Source organism: Myotis myotis, unplaced genomic scaffold, assembly GCF_014108235.1.
Source record: "Myotis myotis isolate mMyoMyo1 unplaced genomic scaffold, mMyoMyo1.p scaffold_m19_p_3, whole genome shotgun sequence".
NCBI lineage: Eukaryota > Metazoa > Chordata > Mammalia > Chiroptera > Vespertilionidae > Myotis > Myotis myotis.
In genome coordinates, this window is record NW_023416335.1 from 195,257,022 (window position 1) to 195,274,923 (window position 17,902).

The 17,902-nt window shown below is 38.8% G+C and overlaps 1 protein-coding gene across 1 annotated transcript in view; it reads left to right on the forward strand.

The window, feature by feature from the left end:
- The window catches only part of CFAP54 (cilia and flagella associated protein 54), a 252,382-nt gene that overhangs the window by 109,882 nt on the left and 124,598 nt on the right, over positions 1–17,902 (forward strand). The window contains exons 31-38 of the mRNA XM_036301177.1: positions 3,258–3,372; positions 3,909–4,006; positions 4,689–4,919; positions 6,132–6,274; positions 7,789–7,970; positions 9,524–9,751; positions 12,225–12,448; positions 12,546–12,681. Coding sequence (XP_036157070.1) covers positions 3,258–3,372; positions 3,909–4,006; positions 4,689–4,919; positions 6,132–6,274; positions 7,789–7,970; positions 9,524–9,751; positions 12,225–12,448; positions 12,546–12,681 — 1,357 coding nt within the window. The remainder of the gene's footprint in view (positions 1–3,257; positions 3,373–3,908; positions 4,007–4,688; positions 4,920–6,131; positions 6,275–7,788; positions 7,971–9,523; positions 9,752–12,224; positions 12,449–12,545; positions 12,682–17,902) is intronic.

Here is a 17,902-nt window from a genome sequence, read left to right on the forward strand (position 1 = left end):
CTGTAAAAATATTGGATAGCTCAAAAATTTTTAGGCTAGTTCTTTCAAATTTCATTTCTTTTTTTTTTACAATATATTTTTATTGATTTCAGAGAGGAAGGGAAAGGGTGATAGAAACATAAATGATGAGAGAGAATCCTTGATCGGCTGCCTCTTCCACAATCGGGGATTGAGCCTGCAACTCGGGCGTATGTCCTGACTGGGAATTGAATCATGACCTCCTGGTTCATGGGTCGATGCTCAACCACTGAGCCACCGTGGCTGGGCATTCTTTCAGTTTTTAAAGAAACAAATAATTTTTATTTTACATAAAGCTACTTCAGAATATGGGTAGAAAGTCTCCTGCTAAATTTATCACAACAGACTCTGGTACAGTTTTATGAAAAGACAATAAAAATAGAAAATTATGGATTGTTTTTATTTAGCAGTATATAGGAGCAAAAGTCCAAAATAATATACTAGCTTATTAATTCATCAATGAAATACAAATTTTATTCTCAATACAAATATAGGAGTAATAAATCTGTAAATATAGTACCAAAGGCCTTATATGCATGCATGTAAGCCTAACCAATGGACACAGGCACCAGGGGGGTGAGGGCATGAGCGTGGGGGGTCATTGGGGACAAAAGGGGAATAAGGACTCATATGTAATACCTTAATCAATAAAGAAAAAAATATATAGTTATCACTGGTAGCCAAAGGAGTCTTTAGTAGATGCTCAAAGTCATGTGAAATTTAGCAATCACTCCTGGCAAGTTAGGATTAGAAGAATATTTTCTGTTAAAATAAGCTCTACAGCAAAGAAACCTATTATTTCTTCTATCACTTAACATTGTTTTGAAAGTTCTTGCCAATGCATTAAAATAGAAATGACAATTTATGTAATTATCACATAAAAGGGTCTCAAAATGTTTGTCAAATGAATCCTACAATAAAGTACATTGAAAATGAAGAGAAAATGATTGAGATTTGCCAATAATAATAATACTTTAAAAAATCCTCACCCAAGGATGTATTTAAAAAAATTTATTTTAGAAAGAGAGAGGAAAGGAGAGAGAAAAAAAAACATTGATTTGAGACATAAACATTGATCAGTTACCTCCATAGGTGCCCTGACCAGGGATTGAACCCTCAATATTTTGGTGTATAAGATGATGTTCCAACCAACTGAGCCACCAGGCAAGAGCACAAATAATTATTTTTTAACTTAACAAGCTAACTAACTGAAACCTATCTGAACTAATAATAGCATTCCACAGGATGGCTAGATGTAAAACTGAAAGATCAATAGCTTTCCTTTATCAATTAAAATGTACAATAGAAAAATTATCCATTTCTCTGAAGTACAAGATTAAATTTATTAGTTGTGAGAGGACTTGGGTTAATATAAAGAAGGCCAAACATCTTCACTAAGAGATATTAAAAAGAATGACTTGAATAAATGGAAAGACATAGTATATTGCTCAATGGGCAGATGGAATATTGTAAAGATTTCTATAATCTTCAATTTAATTTATAGGTTTAATGTAATTCCAATCAGATCAATTTAGGTGGAATAGGCTAGTATAATAATATTTGAAAAATTAAAAAGTAAAAGGAGAAATTTATACTACCAGCTAAAGTATAAAGTTTTTTTGAAGAAGTAGGTAGACAGCCATTGTGACTCAATGTTTTGAGTCAGAAACACGAACTAATATAAGTAATTAAATAAGGAATAAACTATGAAATCAAAGATAAGTAATTCTGACTATATAAAAATTTATAAATGCTATTTTTTATAATACAACATAAACAAAAAGCAGCCAAAATTAGGAGGAAGCATTCTATGAAGCATTTAATTCATTCAGTGGATGAGAGTTCTGCTGACATGGAGGAGAATGCTGAGAGGATTGGGAAGACAGTAGTCCAAGTGTACATTCGTGACCTCCTTTCCCTCCTTTCCGTCTTTTCATGGAATACAGTAACCAGCTCAGGCATTCTATGGGGTGGGATATGGAGGAAGTAAGGAAGAGACCAGTCTCAAGTTGCCTATTGCACAGGATGGATCTCCAAATCCATCCATCACTGGTCAAGCCTTCCTAGTTCAGACAGACAAAACATTTGTCAAAATGAATACCGAACTAACTGGAGATTCTTGGAATTGCTGTAGCTGGGCTGGAGCTCCAACCAACCACAGGATCCAGGCTCATCATCATCAAAATTGAAGCAAGAGGCCAACTACCCATGGGAGCATGATGAATTTAGAACTGTAACTCCTAGAACTAGCTATCCAGACTCACCTGGTCATTTCATTAGCCTTGCATCAATGTGACCCTACATGTTATTCAATTCAAGCTTTGGATCCTGTTTATCATGTTACAGCAGGGTTTTGCTGTACTTACCATAAGAAATATAAATTTTAGAAAATATAGATATTTCAGGAAAAATAGGTGATAATTATCATTAGAGGGTGGGATATTGACTTTATAGTGTTTGAGGAGTGAGCCATAGGGATCCATGACAGATTTAGAAAACAAACAAACAAACAAACAAAAAACAAGATTAAGATTCCCTATAGGTGATTGGGGGAAGGGAGAGAGTTTAGTACATAGTAATCTAAAATGCTTAGTTCTTATTGGTATCCAGAAGGTGATAGTGACTGGAAGCTTGCACATGATGGAACCAAAAAGACTAAAATCTGTTGGAAGCAAGGTAGCTTGTCTAGGGTCACTTTTATGAAGTTATCTTCTCAGTTTTATAATGAAATGTTCATGTTTTATTTTTGGTGCAATTCCATTTTTTTCTGCATCACATGTCATCTCTAAATCAAATTTTATGGTACTATTTACATTTTGCTCTTTTGAGAGGCCAACTATTCCTTTTTTTATATATATATATTTTATTGATTTTTTACAGAGAGGAAGGGAGAGAGATAGAGAGTTAGAAACATCGATGAGAGAGAATCATCGATCAGCTGCCTCCTGCACATCTCCTACTGGGGATATGCCCGCAACCCAGGTACATGCCCTTGACCGGAATCGAACCTGGGACCTCTCAGTCCGCAGGCCGACGCTCTATCCACTGAGCCAAACCGGTTTCGGCCAACTATTCCTTGATAACCAGGAATATTACAGTCTATGCATAGGACACAAACGATTTTGGAAATTCTTCTTGCATAATTTTAGTGACAACATTCATTAAAGATTAATTACTTTGGGGTAGTTTTGTAAATTCTTGCAGATTTATTTAACAAACTTTTCCTTTTTTTGTATTAGGAGAAATGAGTCCCTACTTGGAATGAAAAAAATGAAACATAAGGACAATATTTTGGGTCAAAAAATGGATAAATCTGTGAAGAAGTACAAAGCTGCAGTAATGGAGATTGGGAAAGTAAGTTTTGTGAGTTTTGAGCAAATGAAATGAAGAGATATATGTATCTACACACGATTGGCTGCATTATAATTTATTATAACATGAAACAGAAGGAAATACAAGAATAATTTTATAACTATACATTACAATTCTTAAGTTTTCAAATGAATATATTTTTTAATTTTTAAAATATATTTGAGAGAGAGAACATTGGTGTGAGAGAGAAACATCGATCAGTTGCCTCCTACATGTGCCCCCACTGGAGATTGAACCTGCAACCTGGGTATGTGCCCTGAACAGGAATTGAACTCGCCACCTTCTGGTATACAGGACGATGCTCCAACCAGCTGAGCCATATAGATCAGCGCTCATTTGGATATTTTTGTAATCATATTTTTTTTTTGTTTACAGGGATATTTTTGTTACTTTTGATAATAATTTTAAGTGAGGGCTATAAAGAAACCACTGTATTTTAATGTCAATAGATAGACATTAGTGTGAGTTAATTATAATATTGTATTCAGAACTTAATTTTTGTTTTCTCCTGTATTAAGAACACAGAAATACCAAAAAGAAAATCTAAAAAAAAGGGAACTCTAAGAGACTTTTTATCCAAAAATCCACATGTTTCTGAATTGCCAGAACGTGAAAGGTATTCATTTCTTATTTAATTTATTCAGTAAACATTTACTTGAAGCCCATTATTTTGGGCTTTAGGGGTATACTGCTTAACTAGAGAGCAAAACGCATTTTGAGATTTTGATAGGAATAATTTTAAACAAATGTATTTTATACTTAAATTATGTACTAACTAGAAAATTTTTGAAATACTAGTTTTTTTTTCAGATCATATTGAGTATGGTTTTATGAACTTATTTTATTTATCATTATGAGTGATGTTTTATTTCCTTTCAGTCTAGCTAAAGTTAAAAAAAATTTGGCTTTATTATTTTTCAAGGAACCACACAGAGAAATGATTTTCTTGTTTAATATTTAAGTTAATTGATGAATGTGAACAATTATGTTATAATTTATTCGTCTAATCTCAGTGGCCTTTTGGTTATAGAAAAGAAAAGCTCTGTTTGGTTTGAGCTTAGGACATAGACATCAGAGAGAATTGGAGACAATATGTGGTGACTTTGTCCCTTGTGCTCATTCTTGTGCCTTCTTTATTGTCCTATTTTACATTTTTAGTACTAAGTAAATGATAAATAAGCCTCTTACATTTGCATAAGGGCAGCCAAGTGACTTCTTGATTATGTACAAATTGGAATCATTTCTCTTCAAATATCTGAAAGTTTGTATAATTTCAAAACTTCTTTGTCTCTTGGCAGAAATAAGAGATTTGATGTTAGAAAAATAGCACATCGAGTCCTGGTAGATAACTTGAATCCTCTAATACTTAATTATATTAAAAAGAAGCGGTTCCGTCAAATGTGGCTTGAAGAAATGCCCTGGAGGGCTCAGATGAACCTGTATCTGGCAAATGCACACTTCAACATGCTTTTAATAAAGCTAGGGGAGCGTCTGAAGATGAAATTTGGCATTTCACATACAATGGTCAGGTATAGTATATTATCAATAAGTAATACTTTTGAGGTTTCAAGAACATGGATTGTATTTGTATGTCCAGGGCTTCACTGTTGATAATAACTTAAGGAGGTTTACAGAGTGCTTCTGTCTTACTTGGTAATTGATACATTTCTTTTTTTTCTATTGATATATTTCTTATCTTAGAATCTTTCCCAAACAGGTGATGGATATAAGCTCTTATGAAGTACTAATTTGCATATATCTTGACTATGTTTCTCAATAAAACTTTTAGTAAAAGGAGAAAATATAATTCCAAGAGGAATTTAATATTAATTGCATAATAACTGTAGACATTAGTGGGCGTTAGGCAAATTTCTATTTCATTTAGAGATATTTTAAGCCTCCATGAATATATATTGTAAGCCTCTATAAACATAGATTATATATTCTCATATAGAGTTTTTCTTATTAATTCAAAAGACATTTTTGAGCTCTTAATGAATATCTTTGGCTGAAGTGTTATGGGAGATAAAAATAGAAGATAAATACATAAATGGAATACTATGCAGCCATTAAAAAGGTGATGGAGAGTCATTTAAAAAGATTTGTTGAGCACCTGTTAGACACTAGATCCTGAGATAGGTGCAGTGGGCATGCAAGCATGAACAGGATATGAAAGTTAGAATTTGGTAGGCTAGATCACAAATGTTCATGGATAATTCTAGATAATGGGAGCAGACAAAGTACTCATAAAGTCTTCTTTGTTCCCAGGAAGGTCACTTTACTCTGGCTGAGATTAACAGGAAAGATTTAATGTGGGAGGGCCACTTGGCCTGTCTCTTGATAGATAGGCAAGATTTAGAAATGTATGGTTAGAGAAATAGGCATTCCAGGTGGGTGGAAAACAGGAACTAGAGCCCAGGTAGGAAAAACAGAGAATAAGAACCCCAAATGGTCTAACCAGAATCTTGGGTATATGATAGAGAGTGGTATAAGATAATTTGCAAAGTAGGTCAGTTCCAGGTCATGGAGAGTCTTAACAGTCTATTAAGTCTGGACTTTAATTTATATACAATGGGAGATCATTAAGAGTTTTTGAGCAGGGCTGTGATAAGAAATTTCTCTGGCAGCAACATACAGAACACTAACTCACAAATATTTAAAACATTAAAGTAGGTTGTATTTGACATTTAATTCAATTTTACTTATAATGTTTTTTAATAAGATTTTTTTCCCTCTTGCAGTTTCCGATCATGTGATCCTAGTATATTCTCATTATATAATTCAGGAACAGTATTACCAACAGGAAAATTGACTCTAGAAAACTATAAAGTGATGCTTGATTTCCTTCATACAGCTAAAAAAAGAAGGATCAATTTACCATCAGGTAAAATAAGTAAACATATTATCAAATTGCCTCTAGATTTTTATTCACTAATCACACACACACACACACACCCCCACACACACACACACACCCCCCCCACTCTGGGCAGACACACAGAATTACATGCACCATTTCCCAATGACCCAGGAATTTAGTTGAATTGTAATATTTTGTAGGAGACTCTTATTTTTAAAAATTTCAATTTTTATGGTAGTATCATATATATTTGGAAATACCTATATTGTGTTCTGACTTAAAACAGTTTGGTTGTTTAGCAAATATAATGTTCTTTTAGAAGTGTTGGTAGCCCCCAGTGGTCAAGGGGTTATATTTTAGTGGAAGTAAGTTTTAGAATAAATTCCACCAAACATAGTGATGCAGGCAGGCATGAAAACAGTCATTTAGCTAGCTGTTCAATCGAACCGTATTAACTCCAGGCAGTCTACTCTTGCCTTATGATCTCCAACTAGCAACTTCCATGAGAGCTTACTCCAAGATGATTGTCATACTATTCTGATGGCAGAACCAACCAATATTGTCATCAGGCCGGGTGACAGGGGCCTCTAAGAGGTTGGAGAGATGCAAGTGAACAGGGCTCTCCATCGGCACTGATGACGTTATACCTGAACAATCACCTCTCTTGAATACCACTCACTTCACAAATAAAAAATTATAAGATTTTTTATGCTGTTACAAAGTCTCTTACGTTGATTTCTAATAATGGTATTTTAAGTACTATGTAACTTATTGCTGAAAAAGGTACTTCATATGCTGGCTCACCGCCCCAGGAGAGTTGATTCATATTTGAGGTACTTGACATGCTTTCTAGTTTCTTCTAGGGTGTAGATTAAGTTTAACGAGTACCTGCATGTCATACTATGAATATTGAAGTACTTGGAAGTAAATTTCCTAGCCTAGAAAGAATCTGAGTTTTGTATGTAGATTGTAATATATAGTTTCTCGAGTTTTGTTAAAACTAGCTCTCTATCTAAGAGCTCCATGAAGTCAGCAATAGAATATTTCGCTATTGAGACTTACTATGTAATGCAGAGTTCTACTAGTAAGAGAAGGTTTGCGGCAGGAGAAATCCTCTGTGTTTTTATACCACACCAACAGGAGAATGAGTGGCCTGGGTTGCTGCACTGCCTAATCCCTTTTAGTGTATGTGTCCTGAGAATGGCCAGTTTTGGGGTAAATTAAGAAACAGTGCAATCCTGTCATTGGTCCCTAAAAAAACACACAAGACATACCTTGGCCATAATCCCTGCCTGGAATATTCTTCTCCATCGTTTTCCCTCATAGCTGAATCATGCCACCTTTTAAGACCTAATCTAAGTGCTTCCTTCTTTAGAAACCTTCCCTGATTCATTGTGTTTGTGATAATCCTGTCCTTTCTCCAAAATTATATAGCTGTTCTTATCTGAATTACTCATTTGATACTTACCACCTACTGTGTTTTCTGGAACTTAACTCTCTGTTTTCAAATAACGTTATCCTTTATTTTTGTACTGTAGATGCTGAAGAGTTTTCAGTATTTATGGATTCCAAAATGAATGATGAAACTGATTCTAAGACACAAACAGTTAATGACCCTGACTTTCAGGGAGCTCTTAATGCTAAAGAAAAGGATAGAGCAGCAACTTTGAGTCTATTGGACCATTTTATGAAAATCTTTTTATATTGTAGGAGAGCAATGGTAAGGTGGTCCTTCATTTTTGCTAATGTGGTAGACACAAATCTCAACCCATAAATTTGGGTGCGTAAGATGTATCTATTTGCTTACTATGTATAATTTTAGTTTCAGTTTTAAGACTAAATTTGTTGGGTTTTCTTTCAGTCATTGTTGAGGTTTGCCTGCCATGGTAATGAGGCCTTACACATTGTCAAGTTGTCAGGGAGAGGGGTGAGCTCCTCTCACCATCAGCCATCCGTTCGCCTGGAGAAGAGGTGGCCTTTGTTCCTGTTTACACAGTCTTCATGGATATTCATACTACACCCCTCTGCTGCTTTCTTGCTAAACTTGGGACATGGGTTTCTCTGGTGACACAGGGTTTTCTCTCTGGAAACTTGATCCTTCCTGGGCCGCCATAGACCCCTTTCTTTCCTCTAGCAGAGGAAGATCTTTCTAGACCACAGGCAAGATCTGCCTCTGCCCCAGGCCTCTGGTTCTACAGGCCACTTGTGTTTCTTCTCAAATGTTCTCTTTTTCTTCTTAAATAGTATATGGTAGATTATGAAACTCAAATTGGAGTCATTTGCTACAAAGAAATTAATTTCCTTTTTCTCTTAGTAAGGAGGGAGATACTTTAATCCTCTCAAGAGGTGAGAGAAAATGTACCGTTTCTATACAAGAAAGAAACACACTTAAGTTCTCATGTTCTCTGTGGAGTGGGGAGAGTGGCTTTTTAAAAATGTAAAGTAATCCACATCATCTCCTTGACCATGACATTGCATCCTGCTTTCCTTTCCACCAGCTTCAAGACCTGCAAGGTGTGGGTCTTGCTCACCTCTCAGAACTCAGCTCCCCTTGCTTTTGTGGAGTCCACTCTCCCCTCAGTGGTCTTGAAACCAGTAAACTTGTTTGCTTCTCAGCCCTCTGGTTCAACCTCCATGCTTTTAACTTGCTGTCCCCTCAGCCTCAACTGCTCTCCCCTACCCAACATCCCCATCACCACCTTCACATGATTTGTTCAACTCAACATTCAGGAAGTCACCTCCTCAGAGAGGACTTCTCTCCTGACCACTCTGTCTAAAAGGATATGTTCTCTTACCCTTGCGAGGTCCTAGTTCATTTCTGTTTTATTTTTCTTTACAACTTACTATTTGTGAAATTATATTTTTATTTGTCTACTTTCCTAGTGTTGGTCTCCCCTAATAAATTGAGGCAGCATGAGAGCAGACCTGGCTTTTCTTGCTCACTGCCACGTTCCCAGCACCTAGGAGTGTTGGAGTCAGACCACCGAAGTGCAAACCTCAGCTCACCATTTAGTAGATTTATGATCTTAGCTCCATTTCCTTATCTGTAAATTGAATTGAATACTAGTACATACTTACTTCATAGGAGCTATTGTAAGAAGGAGGTAAGATACCACATACAAAGGTCTTACCACAATATCTAGCACATGTAATTGGCACAGAACAAATGGTGTTATTTTTATTATTGACATCAATATTGCAGAAAGATGAAGTTGTTCAGAGATGTGTAACTTTTGGAACTTCGGGGTCTTCTGAATGTTGTGTTTGTCTTAGGTTTTTGCTCACCGTGGCGGCTTTTGGACTCTGCTTCAGAACTGCTGTCGGGCCCTTTGGAACTATTCTCAGGAGCTACAGATCCTTCTTAAACAAGCAGTGGACCTGTGTAAAGTATTTCCTATTAGTCGAGATGGTTTCCTTTCTATCTCTGTATTACCATTCTATTTTGGAGCAGAACTACTTATTGACATGTTAATAGAACTACAGAATACCAATTCTATTGAGGTAAGAGTGTTTGGGTAATTATTTTTATTGTATTCAATTAACAAATATTTTTGTACCATGCAGCTTGGGATAAGTAGAAATTAATATTTTTCTTCAGTTCTTAGTTGGTTTGTCTATATTTCAGTTGCTTCTCATTATTATTTGGTTCACTGTATATCTTGCGTTGCTGTTAATTACAAATATCTTACTCTGAAAATTTAATTTCTTAAAGGGAACAGAAAGTAACATCTACTAAGCCCCAGCTTCTACATAAACTGACCTTAGTGCATTTAATCCTCATAGCGATCTTTTGATAAAGAAAGAAAAAGATCCCAAAAGAGATCATAAAGTTTGTTTTTTTAATCTTTATTTCACTGTTTTTCTATGCCTGTTCTGTTACTTCATATCTGGTAGAACTTACATTTAAAATTTTACACATTAGGCTTTAAAGCAAGAAAGTAAAATTGATGTTCAAACATGCCATATCTTAAACACAATGAAAATTAGTGAACACATAAACACCTTGAGTCATGGAGTAATTTCCAGATGTTAAATATATGGCAACAATAGCATAAAAGACTGGGACGGTAAATAAAATTAAACTGTCCTAAGTTTTTACACTTTAGATAGCTATAAAGTGGTACAATATTAACTCTAAGTGGAAGGTAATAGGTTAAGGATGTGTTTAATAATCTCTAGAGTAACTACTAAAAAAGAAATATAGCTTAAAAGCCAAAGTAGTAAAATGGAAAACTAAATAATAGTTAATTAAGGAAGGCAGGAAAAAAGGAAAAGGAACATATGGGACACATAGAAAACAAAGAAGACAAAGAAAAATAATAAATTATGTCAGTAACCATCTACATATATATAAAAGGCTAATATGCAAAGTGTCCCTGTGGGAGTTTGACTGGGACACCAGGAGCTCTATTGCTTGCTATGATGTGCTGACCACCAGGGGGCGACACAGAACAAAGGAAGGTCCCAGCTGGCAGCTGGAGAAGAGAGACCCCGGCCAGCAACCGGAAGGCCCTGGTCAGCCCTGATCACTGGCCAGGCCTAGGGACCCTACCCATGCACAAATTTCGTGCACCAGGCCTCTAGTTTTAAATATATGTGGATTGAACATCCCAATTAAAAGGCAGAGATTATATGACTGAATTAAAAAGAAAGACACCTATACTTGTCCTCAAGATAAGAATCTGAATATAAAGAAAAAGATAGATTAAAAATAAAACAGTAGAAAGAGATATATCATAAAAACAGTAGGTATAAAAAAACTGGTGAGGCTATATTAATATTAGATAAAATAGTCTTCAAATCAAGAAACACTTGAGAGATAAAAAGGGACATTTCATTGTGGGGAGAGGCTCTATTAACCAGGAAAACATAGTAGTCATAAATATATGCACCTTTATAACAGAGATTCAACATATACCCTGGGTCAGGGGTCCTCAGACTACAGCCCGCAGGCCACATGCGGCCCGCCGAAAACATTTGTTTTTTTACTTCAAAATGAGATATGTGCAGTGTGCAGAGGAATTTGTTCATAGTTGTTTTTTTTTAAAGCTATAGTCTGGCCCTCCAACGGTCTGAGGGACAGTGAACTGGCCCCCGGTATAAAAAGTTTGAGGACCCCTGCTCTGGACACTCAAAGCTTGGAACACAACACTCACACAGTAATGCTTTACGTAGGCTAAAAGAAGGTCTTCTAGAAGACTTCCTTCTCAATAGATTTGACCTTTGCATCAGGGAATTGCATATATTATTCTACAAACTGATGAATGTAACCAATGTATTAGGGAAACTTAATTATTTGTATATAATAAAACCTGTTTTTCCTTCAAAATTAGGTTCAATATCCTAACTTAGATAGTGACTATGCTCAAGAAGTATAGACTTTAGCCTGTGCTAATATAGTAATGACTAGCCATATGTGGCTGTTTAACATTATTATTATATTTAGAGAGAAAGGAAGGAAGAGAGAGAGAGAGAGGATGAGAGAGGAATATCGATGTGAGAGTGAAACATCCATCAGTTGCCTTCCACACTTACCCCACCAGGGGTTGAATCCTAAACCTGGGTTTGTGCTTTGACCAGGAATCGAACCCCAAGACCTTTCAGTGTATGGCATGACACTCCAACCACCTGAGCCACACTGGCCAGGGCCCCATGTGGCTATTTAAGTTTAAGGCTAAATAAATGAAAATGAAATAAAATTGAAATTATCGTTGCACTAGTCACACTTCAATAGCTCAGTACCCACCTGTGCTAGGTGGCTGCTCTTTAGAGCAACACAGCTGTAGCAGCACATTTCCATCGTCACAAAAGTTACATTACATTAGTTAGCGTTATGAAGTTTCATTTGTGTAATAAAAATATTCGGAATTTTTTCTGTTCAGTCTTTTCCATATTGTATTTTTATATATCACATTCAACTTTCAAAAAATGTGTAGTAAAACCTGGAATCACACTTTTAATGTGCTTCCTGCAGATTATTGAAGAAAAAGGAGAATACAGTGTTCCAAGTTGCTATGGAAATATTAAAAATGATAATGGTGGTTCTAGCCTTACTTTTGAGCATCCTTTGGATAATGTAAATATGGTTGATTTGAAATGGATCCATGATTTTATATTAAAATCTCTGGAACTTTTGTATCAAGTAGAAAAATGGGAAACACTAGTAGCACTTGCCATTCAGTTCAATATAATTTCACAGTAAGTACTGGTGTAAGGGCAATTAAAAGTGATAGACTTCACTGAAAAAAATGTTTTAACTAATGTTTGCTTTTTAATGTATTTTTACTCTGTCTAGTGAGAGATACACAGAACAAGTGACACCACTCCTGGTGTATGCACAGCGCCAGCTCCTTCTGAGAATATCCAAGTTCGAGGGCCCAGATATTACTCAACAACCTTGTGTAAGATATGAGGCCGAATATAATGAGAAGGTGGGTTGACTCTCTTATTTATGCAGTTGTGGTTTCTTATTAGTACACATGTAACAAAGATTTAGGAATTAGATAAATGTTATTAGTTTCATGTAGGCATTTATCATTCAAATCAACAAACATTATTGAAAGCCAACTGTGTGCCAGTATTTTCTATAACAGGGTAAACTAAAATAAGTTCTTATCAGGGCTCATTTATCCATTAGCAACAGTGAGGACAGTGTTTGAGCCAGTATCAGAGCCATTACATTCATATAGTCCTGCCCATGGGCCTCTGGCATCCGTGGGTGCTGACATCCAGTGCCTGCCCCTATACCTGTCTGTGTGCCTATGTGTTGCAGCTGCTGTGCAAGGACTCCATTTCTTCTTTTCACAAAGCTTCCCCATGGCCTTTGCATATCCTTTCCTCCTGTATATTCTATGTAGAGAGAATACAGTCTAAGTTCTTGCTTCATGGGGCTTAATTTTGGAGGGGTGGCAGGAGGATCAGATAATAAACATGTAAACTGATGTATTAAAAGATTTGTAATCAGTGGAAGTTCTCTGAAGAAACAAACTAGGTCAATAGAATAGAGATAGTCTGTGGTTGGAGGTGGAGACTTTAGTAAGCATGATCAGCAAGGCCTCTTGGAGCTGGTAACCTTTGATGGGAAGGCACCAGCCATTCATTGAAAAAGAGCATTCCAGTCCAAAGGAAGAAGGGCAGAGGTCCTGAGATGGGACAGAAAGAAGGCCCTAGGCTGCAGTGTTGCAGACAAGAGAAACGGGTTCCTCTTTGCCGGGAGCCGGTCCATCTTTGCTGTTTCAAGGGACCTAGCATATATGGCATACTGTTCTTAAAATGTTTGCTCACCTTCTTGGCACTATGTGTTTTAACCAAGGTCTCCTCTCTGAGAAAGATTGTTTCCCCAGGTAGGGATTTTCCCCTGAAGTTAGGGAGGGAATAAAACCCCTCAAGTAAGTGCCAGGTGGGTAATTAATCACTTTAACTACAAACAATCATGCTTAAGCTACATAATCTTTACTCCCTGGAATGGAGATAAGAAACGCCCTAACCTTTGTAATAGAGATTAATAGGATTGAATCAACTGGTATAAATACAGATATAACAAGACAGCAAGAGACAGAACTAGGAAGACAGAACCAAGAGAGACAGAACCTAGGCACAGAACCTACACAGAACGTTCTCTAGAGACAGAAGAACTTCGCTGGAGAGAACATGGCAAAAGTTCCTGGACAGAAACTGGCCTCATAACCTAGCGAGAGAACATGGCAAAAGATCCTGGACTGAACCTGACTACAGAAATTGGCAAGAGAACCTGACTAGAACCTGGTGACTGAACCTGGCTGGAGAACCTGGACACAGAACCTGGCTGGAGAACCTAGCGAGGGAACGTGGCTACAGAACCTGGCTGGAGAACCTGGAGAGCCTAGCAAGAGAACATGGACACAGAACCTGGCTGGAGATCCTAACCAGAACTTCGCTGGAGATCCAGAGCAGAACTGCTCTGGAGATCCAGACCAGAACTTGGCTGGAGATCCTGGCTAGGCTGCTGATCAACTGAACACTGTCTCCGTGTCCTTCCTTCTTCGCCGACTCTGTCCACACCTTTCGGGACCCCTGGGCCCGCTGGGGCTGGACCCCGGCACCTCTTCTGTCTTCTTTGTTGCTTACTCCCCTTCTCCCCAATATCTTAGTGTTAAGTGTGTCCCAAGACTCTATTCTTGGTCCTCTGTCTTCTCTGTGCACATTCTTTGACACGGTGAGTTAATTCAGTTTTGGGTCTGAGTATCTAATCTAATAAAAAAGAAACATGGTAATTGGCATACGACCGCTACCCTTCCCATTGGCTAATCAGGGAGATATGCAAATTAACTGTAAGCCAAGATGGCGGCCGGCAGCCAGGCAGCTTGAAACTAACATGAGGCTTGCTTGCTTCAGTGACGGAGGATTCCAACGTTCCCCGCCTGCCTTGCTGGCCTCTGAGCCTGCAGTTTGAAACATTTTAACAAATATAGAAGCTAAAAAAAAACCCAGAAACCAGCTTTCAGCAAGCTGGGATCTCAGAGCTGGAGTCAGAGCTGGAGTTATACATTGTTTCGATTACCTACTTTCAGCAGTGGAGGCCTAAGAGCTGGAGCCTCAGAGCTAAAGCTAGCCCAGAATTTAAAAAAAGAAAAGAAAAAAGGAGCGGTTGGGAGCTTCCGTCACCCGCCAGCCTGAAAACAGCCCTCAGCCCCTCACCCAGACTGGCCAGGAACCCCAGTGGGGACCCCAACCCTGAAGGGTGTGTGACCAGCTGCAAACAGTCCTCAGCCCCTCACACAGGCTGGCCAGGCACCCCAGTGGGGACCCCAACCCTGAAGGGTGTGTGACCAGCTGCAAACAGCCATCATCCCCTCACCCAGGCTGGCCAGGCACCCCAGTGGGGACCCCCACCCTGATCCAGAACATCCTTCAGGGCAAACCAGCCAGCCCCACCCATGCACCAGGCCTCTATCCTATATAGTAAAAGGGTAATATGCCTCCTGGCACCAGGATCAGCGGAGCGGAGAGGCCTCCTGGCACCGGGATCAGCGTGACAGGGGGCACCGCCCAAACCCCCTGATCGCCCTGCGGCTCTGTGTGTGACAGGGGGTGGGGCCACAACCTCCCTATCCACCCTGCTCTGTTCGTGACAGGGGAAGGTGCCCCAACCTCCTGATCAGCCCTGCTCTGTGCCTGATAGGGGGGAACTCCCCAACCTCTGATCGCCCTGCGGCTCTGTGTGTGACAGGGTGTGGCGCCCCAACCCCCCCACCCCCCCACGGGCCCTGCTCTGTGTGTGACAGGGTAGAGCCATAACCTCCCCATAGGCCCTGCCCTGAGTGTGAGAGTGGCGGCACCCCAACCCCCTGATCGGCCCTGCTCTGTGCATGACAGGGGCGGCGCCCCAACTCCCCAATCGGCCCTGCTCTGAGCCCGACCAGGGGCTGCACCTAGGGATTGGGCCTGCCCTCTGCCACCCGGGAGCAGGCCTAAGCCAGCAGGGCGTTATCTCCCGAGGGGTCCCAGACTGCGAGAGGGCACAGGCCAGGCTGAGGGGCCCCCCCTTCCCCCCGAGTGCACAAATTTTTGTGCATCGGGCCTCTAGTCATCTTTATGATAATGACAATCAAAATTACATCTCCATTCTAGACCTTTCTCCTGAATTCTGTATTGACATATCTAATTGCCTATACCAGTCAGGGTTCAATAAGAGAGGCATAACTAGTAAGACCGATCTATCTATCTATCTATCTATCTATCTATCTATCTATCTATCTATCTATCTATCCATCCATCCATCCATCCATCCATCCATCTATCTATCTATCTATCTATCTATCTATCTATCTATCTATCTGTCTGTCTGTCTGTCTGTCTATCTATCCATCCATCTATCTATCTATCATCTACCTACCTACCTATCATCTATCTCTCTAGATTTATTACAAGGATTTGGCTTATATGATCATGGGGGCTGACTAAGCAAGTCCAAAATCTGTAGGGTGGGCAGTTAGGATCAAGAGCAGGAAGGGACCCTACAGGTGTGGCCAGAAGTTGTTATCCATAAGAAGTCACTCAGGGAGAATCCACTGGGGCCAGAACAGTTTTAGATCTGGAGGTCGTTTGGAATTTGGAGTCTGGAGACCACCTGCACTGTCAAGGACTTACCTGATTGGGTTAGGCCCACCTAGGATAATCTCCCTAATTAAAGTCAATTTATTAGGAACTTTAATTAGTATCTGCCAAATTCTTTCATAATAGCACCTAGATTACAGTTTGATTAAATAACTGGATTGAGGTTTATGTATGTTAAAAAATAGATTCTTCCCTTCATTAGCCTTCATGGTTTAGCCTAACCAAATTGACTCATCAAAATACCAGACTGCCCAATCAACATTGTCTCTTAGATATTTAATACACTTCTAACATTTAGCTCATTTCAAACAAACCTGTTCTGCCAAGTCCTCCACATTGTTGTTTTTTAATTTTCAAAATATATTTTTATTGATTTCAGAGAGGAAGGGAGAAGGAGAGTGAGAGATAGAAACATCAATGATGAGAGAGAATTATTGATTGGCTGCCTCCTGCATGCCCCCAACTGAAGATAGAGCCCACAACCTGGTCATGTGCCCTGACCAGGAATCGTACTGTGACCTCCTGGTTCATAGGTTGACGCTCAACCACTGAACACCACCACTCTCCTAGCTGCTCAGGCCAGACACCTATGGGACACCCCTGATTCTTCTCTTGCTTTCACACTGCACTTCAAATTGGTTGCCAAATCCCCTGCCTTCAAAATTTATTCAGAACCTTACCACATCTTGCTACCTCCACAACCCCTGCTCTGATCCAAGCTACAGTTATATTTTCTTTGATCAATGCAATGACTTCCTAATTAGTGGTCTTGCTTCCAACCTCCTTGAAACTCTGCCTCCAGCCCACAGTCTATTCTCAATGCAGTAGATAGAACAACTTTTAAAAACCTAAATCAACCATGTCATTACCCCATTTTAAACCCAAAAGCAACTTGCCATCTGCTTCAGAGTTAAAGTGAACATCCTATCATGGCCTTAATGCCCTACATAACTTATCCCCATGTATCGCCCAGTAACTCCTCTCCTGTGACTCCTCCTCAGGTTGCCCTGTTCTTTAAGACAGTTCTGCCTCAGGGTCTTTGCCTTTGCTGTTCCCCTGCTTGGAATCCTCCTCTCCCCAATATCCATATTGACTTTTCCCTTGCCTTTTCTCTTGCATTTTGGTTAAATGTCATATTCTCTGTGAGTACTTTCTTCATTACTCTATTAAAAATTTTGTGCTTGTTTGCTTTATTTCTCTGTATAGTATTTATAACTCTTTAATATTCTCTATAATGTACTTCTCTGTTTTATTGATTATCTCTCTGCTTCCACTAGAATAAGTTTCATAAGAACAGGAATTTTTGTTTTCTTTGTTCTCTCCTGTATAGTCCTTGAGCTTGGTACATAATAAGTGTTCAATAAAGTTTTGTTTAATGAAGCTGGAGAGGTAGGAAGGACTAGGTCAAATAGGACCATATAAGGCTGTGGGAAGGAATTTGCATTTCATTAGGCTGTATTTACATCTCATAGTAGAAGTACCTACAGGGGACAATCAAGCAGCAGCATCTAATCAGACTAGCATGCAAGGGGGGCTGTATTTGGAGCAATAGGTTAG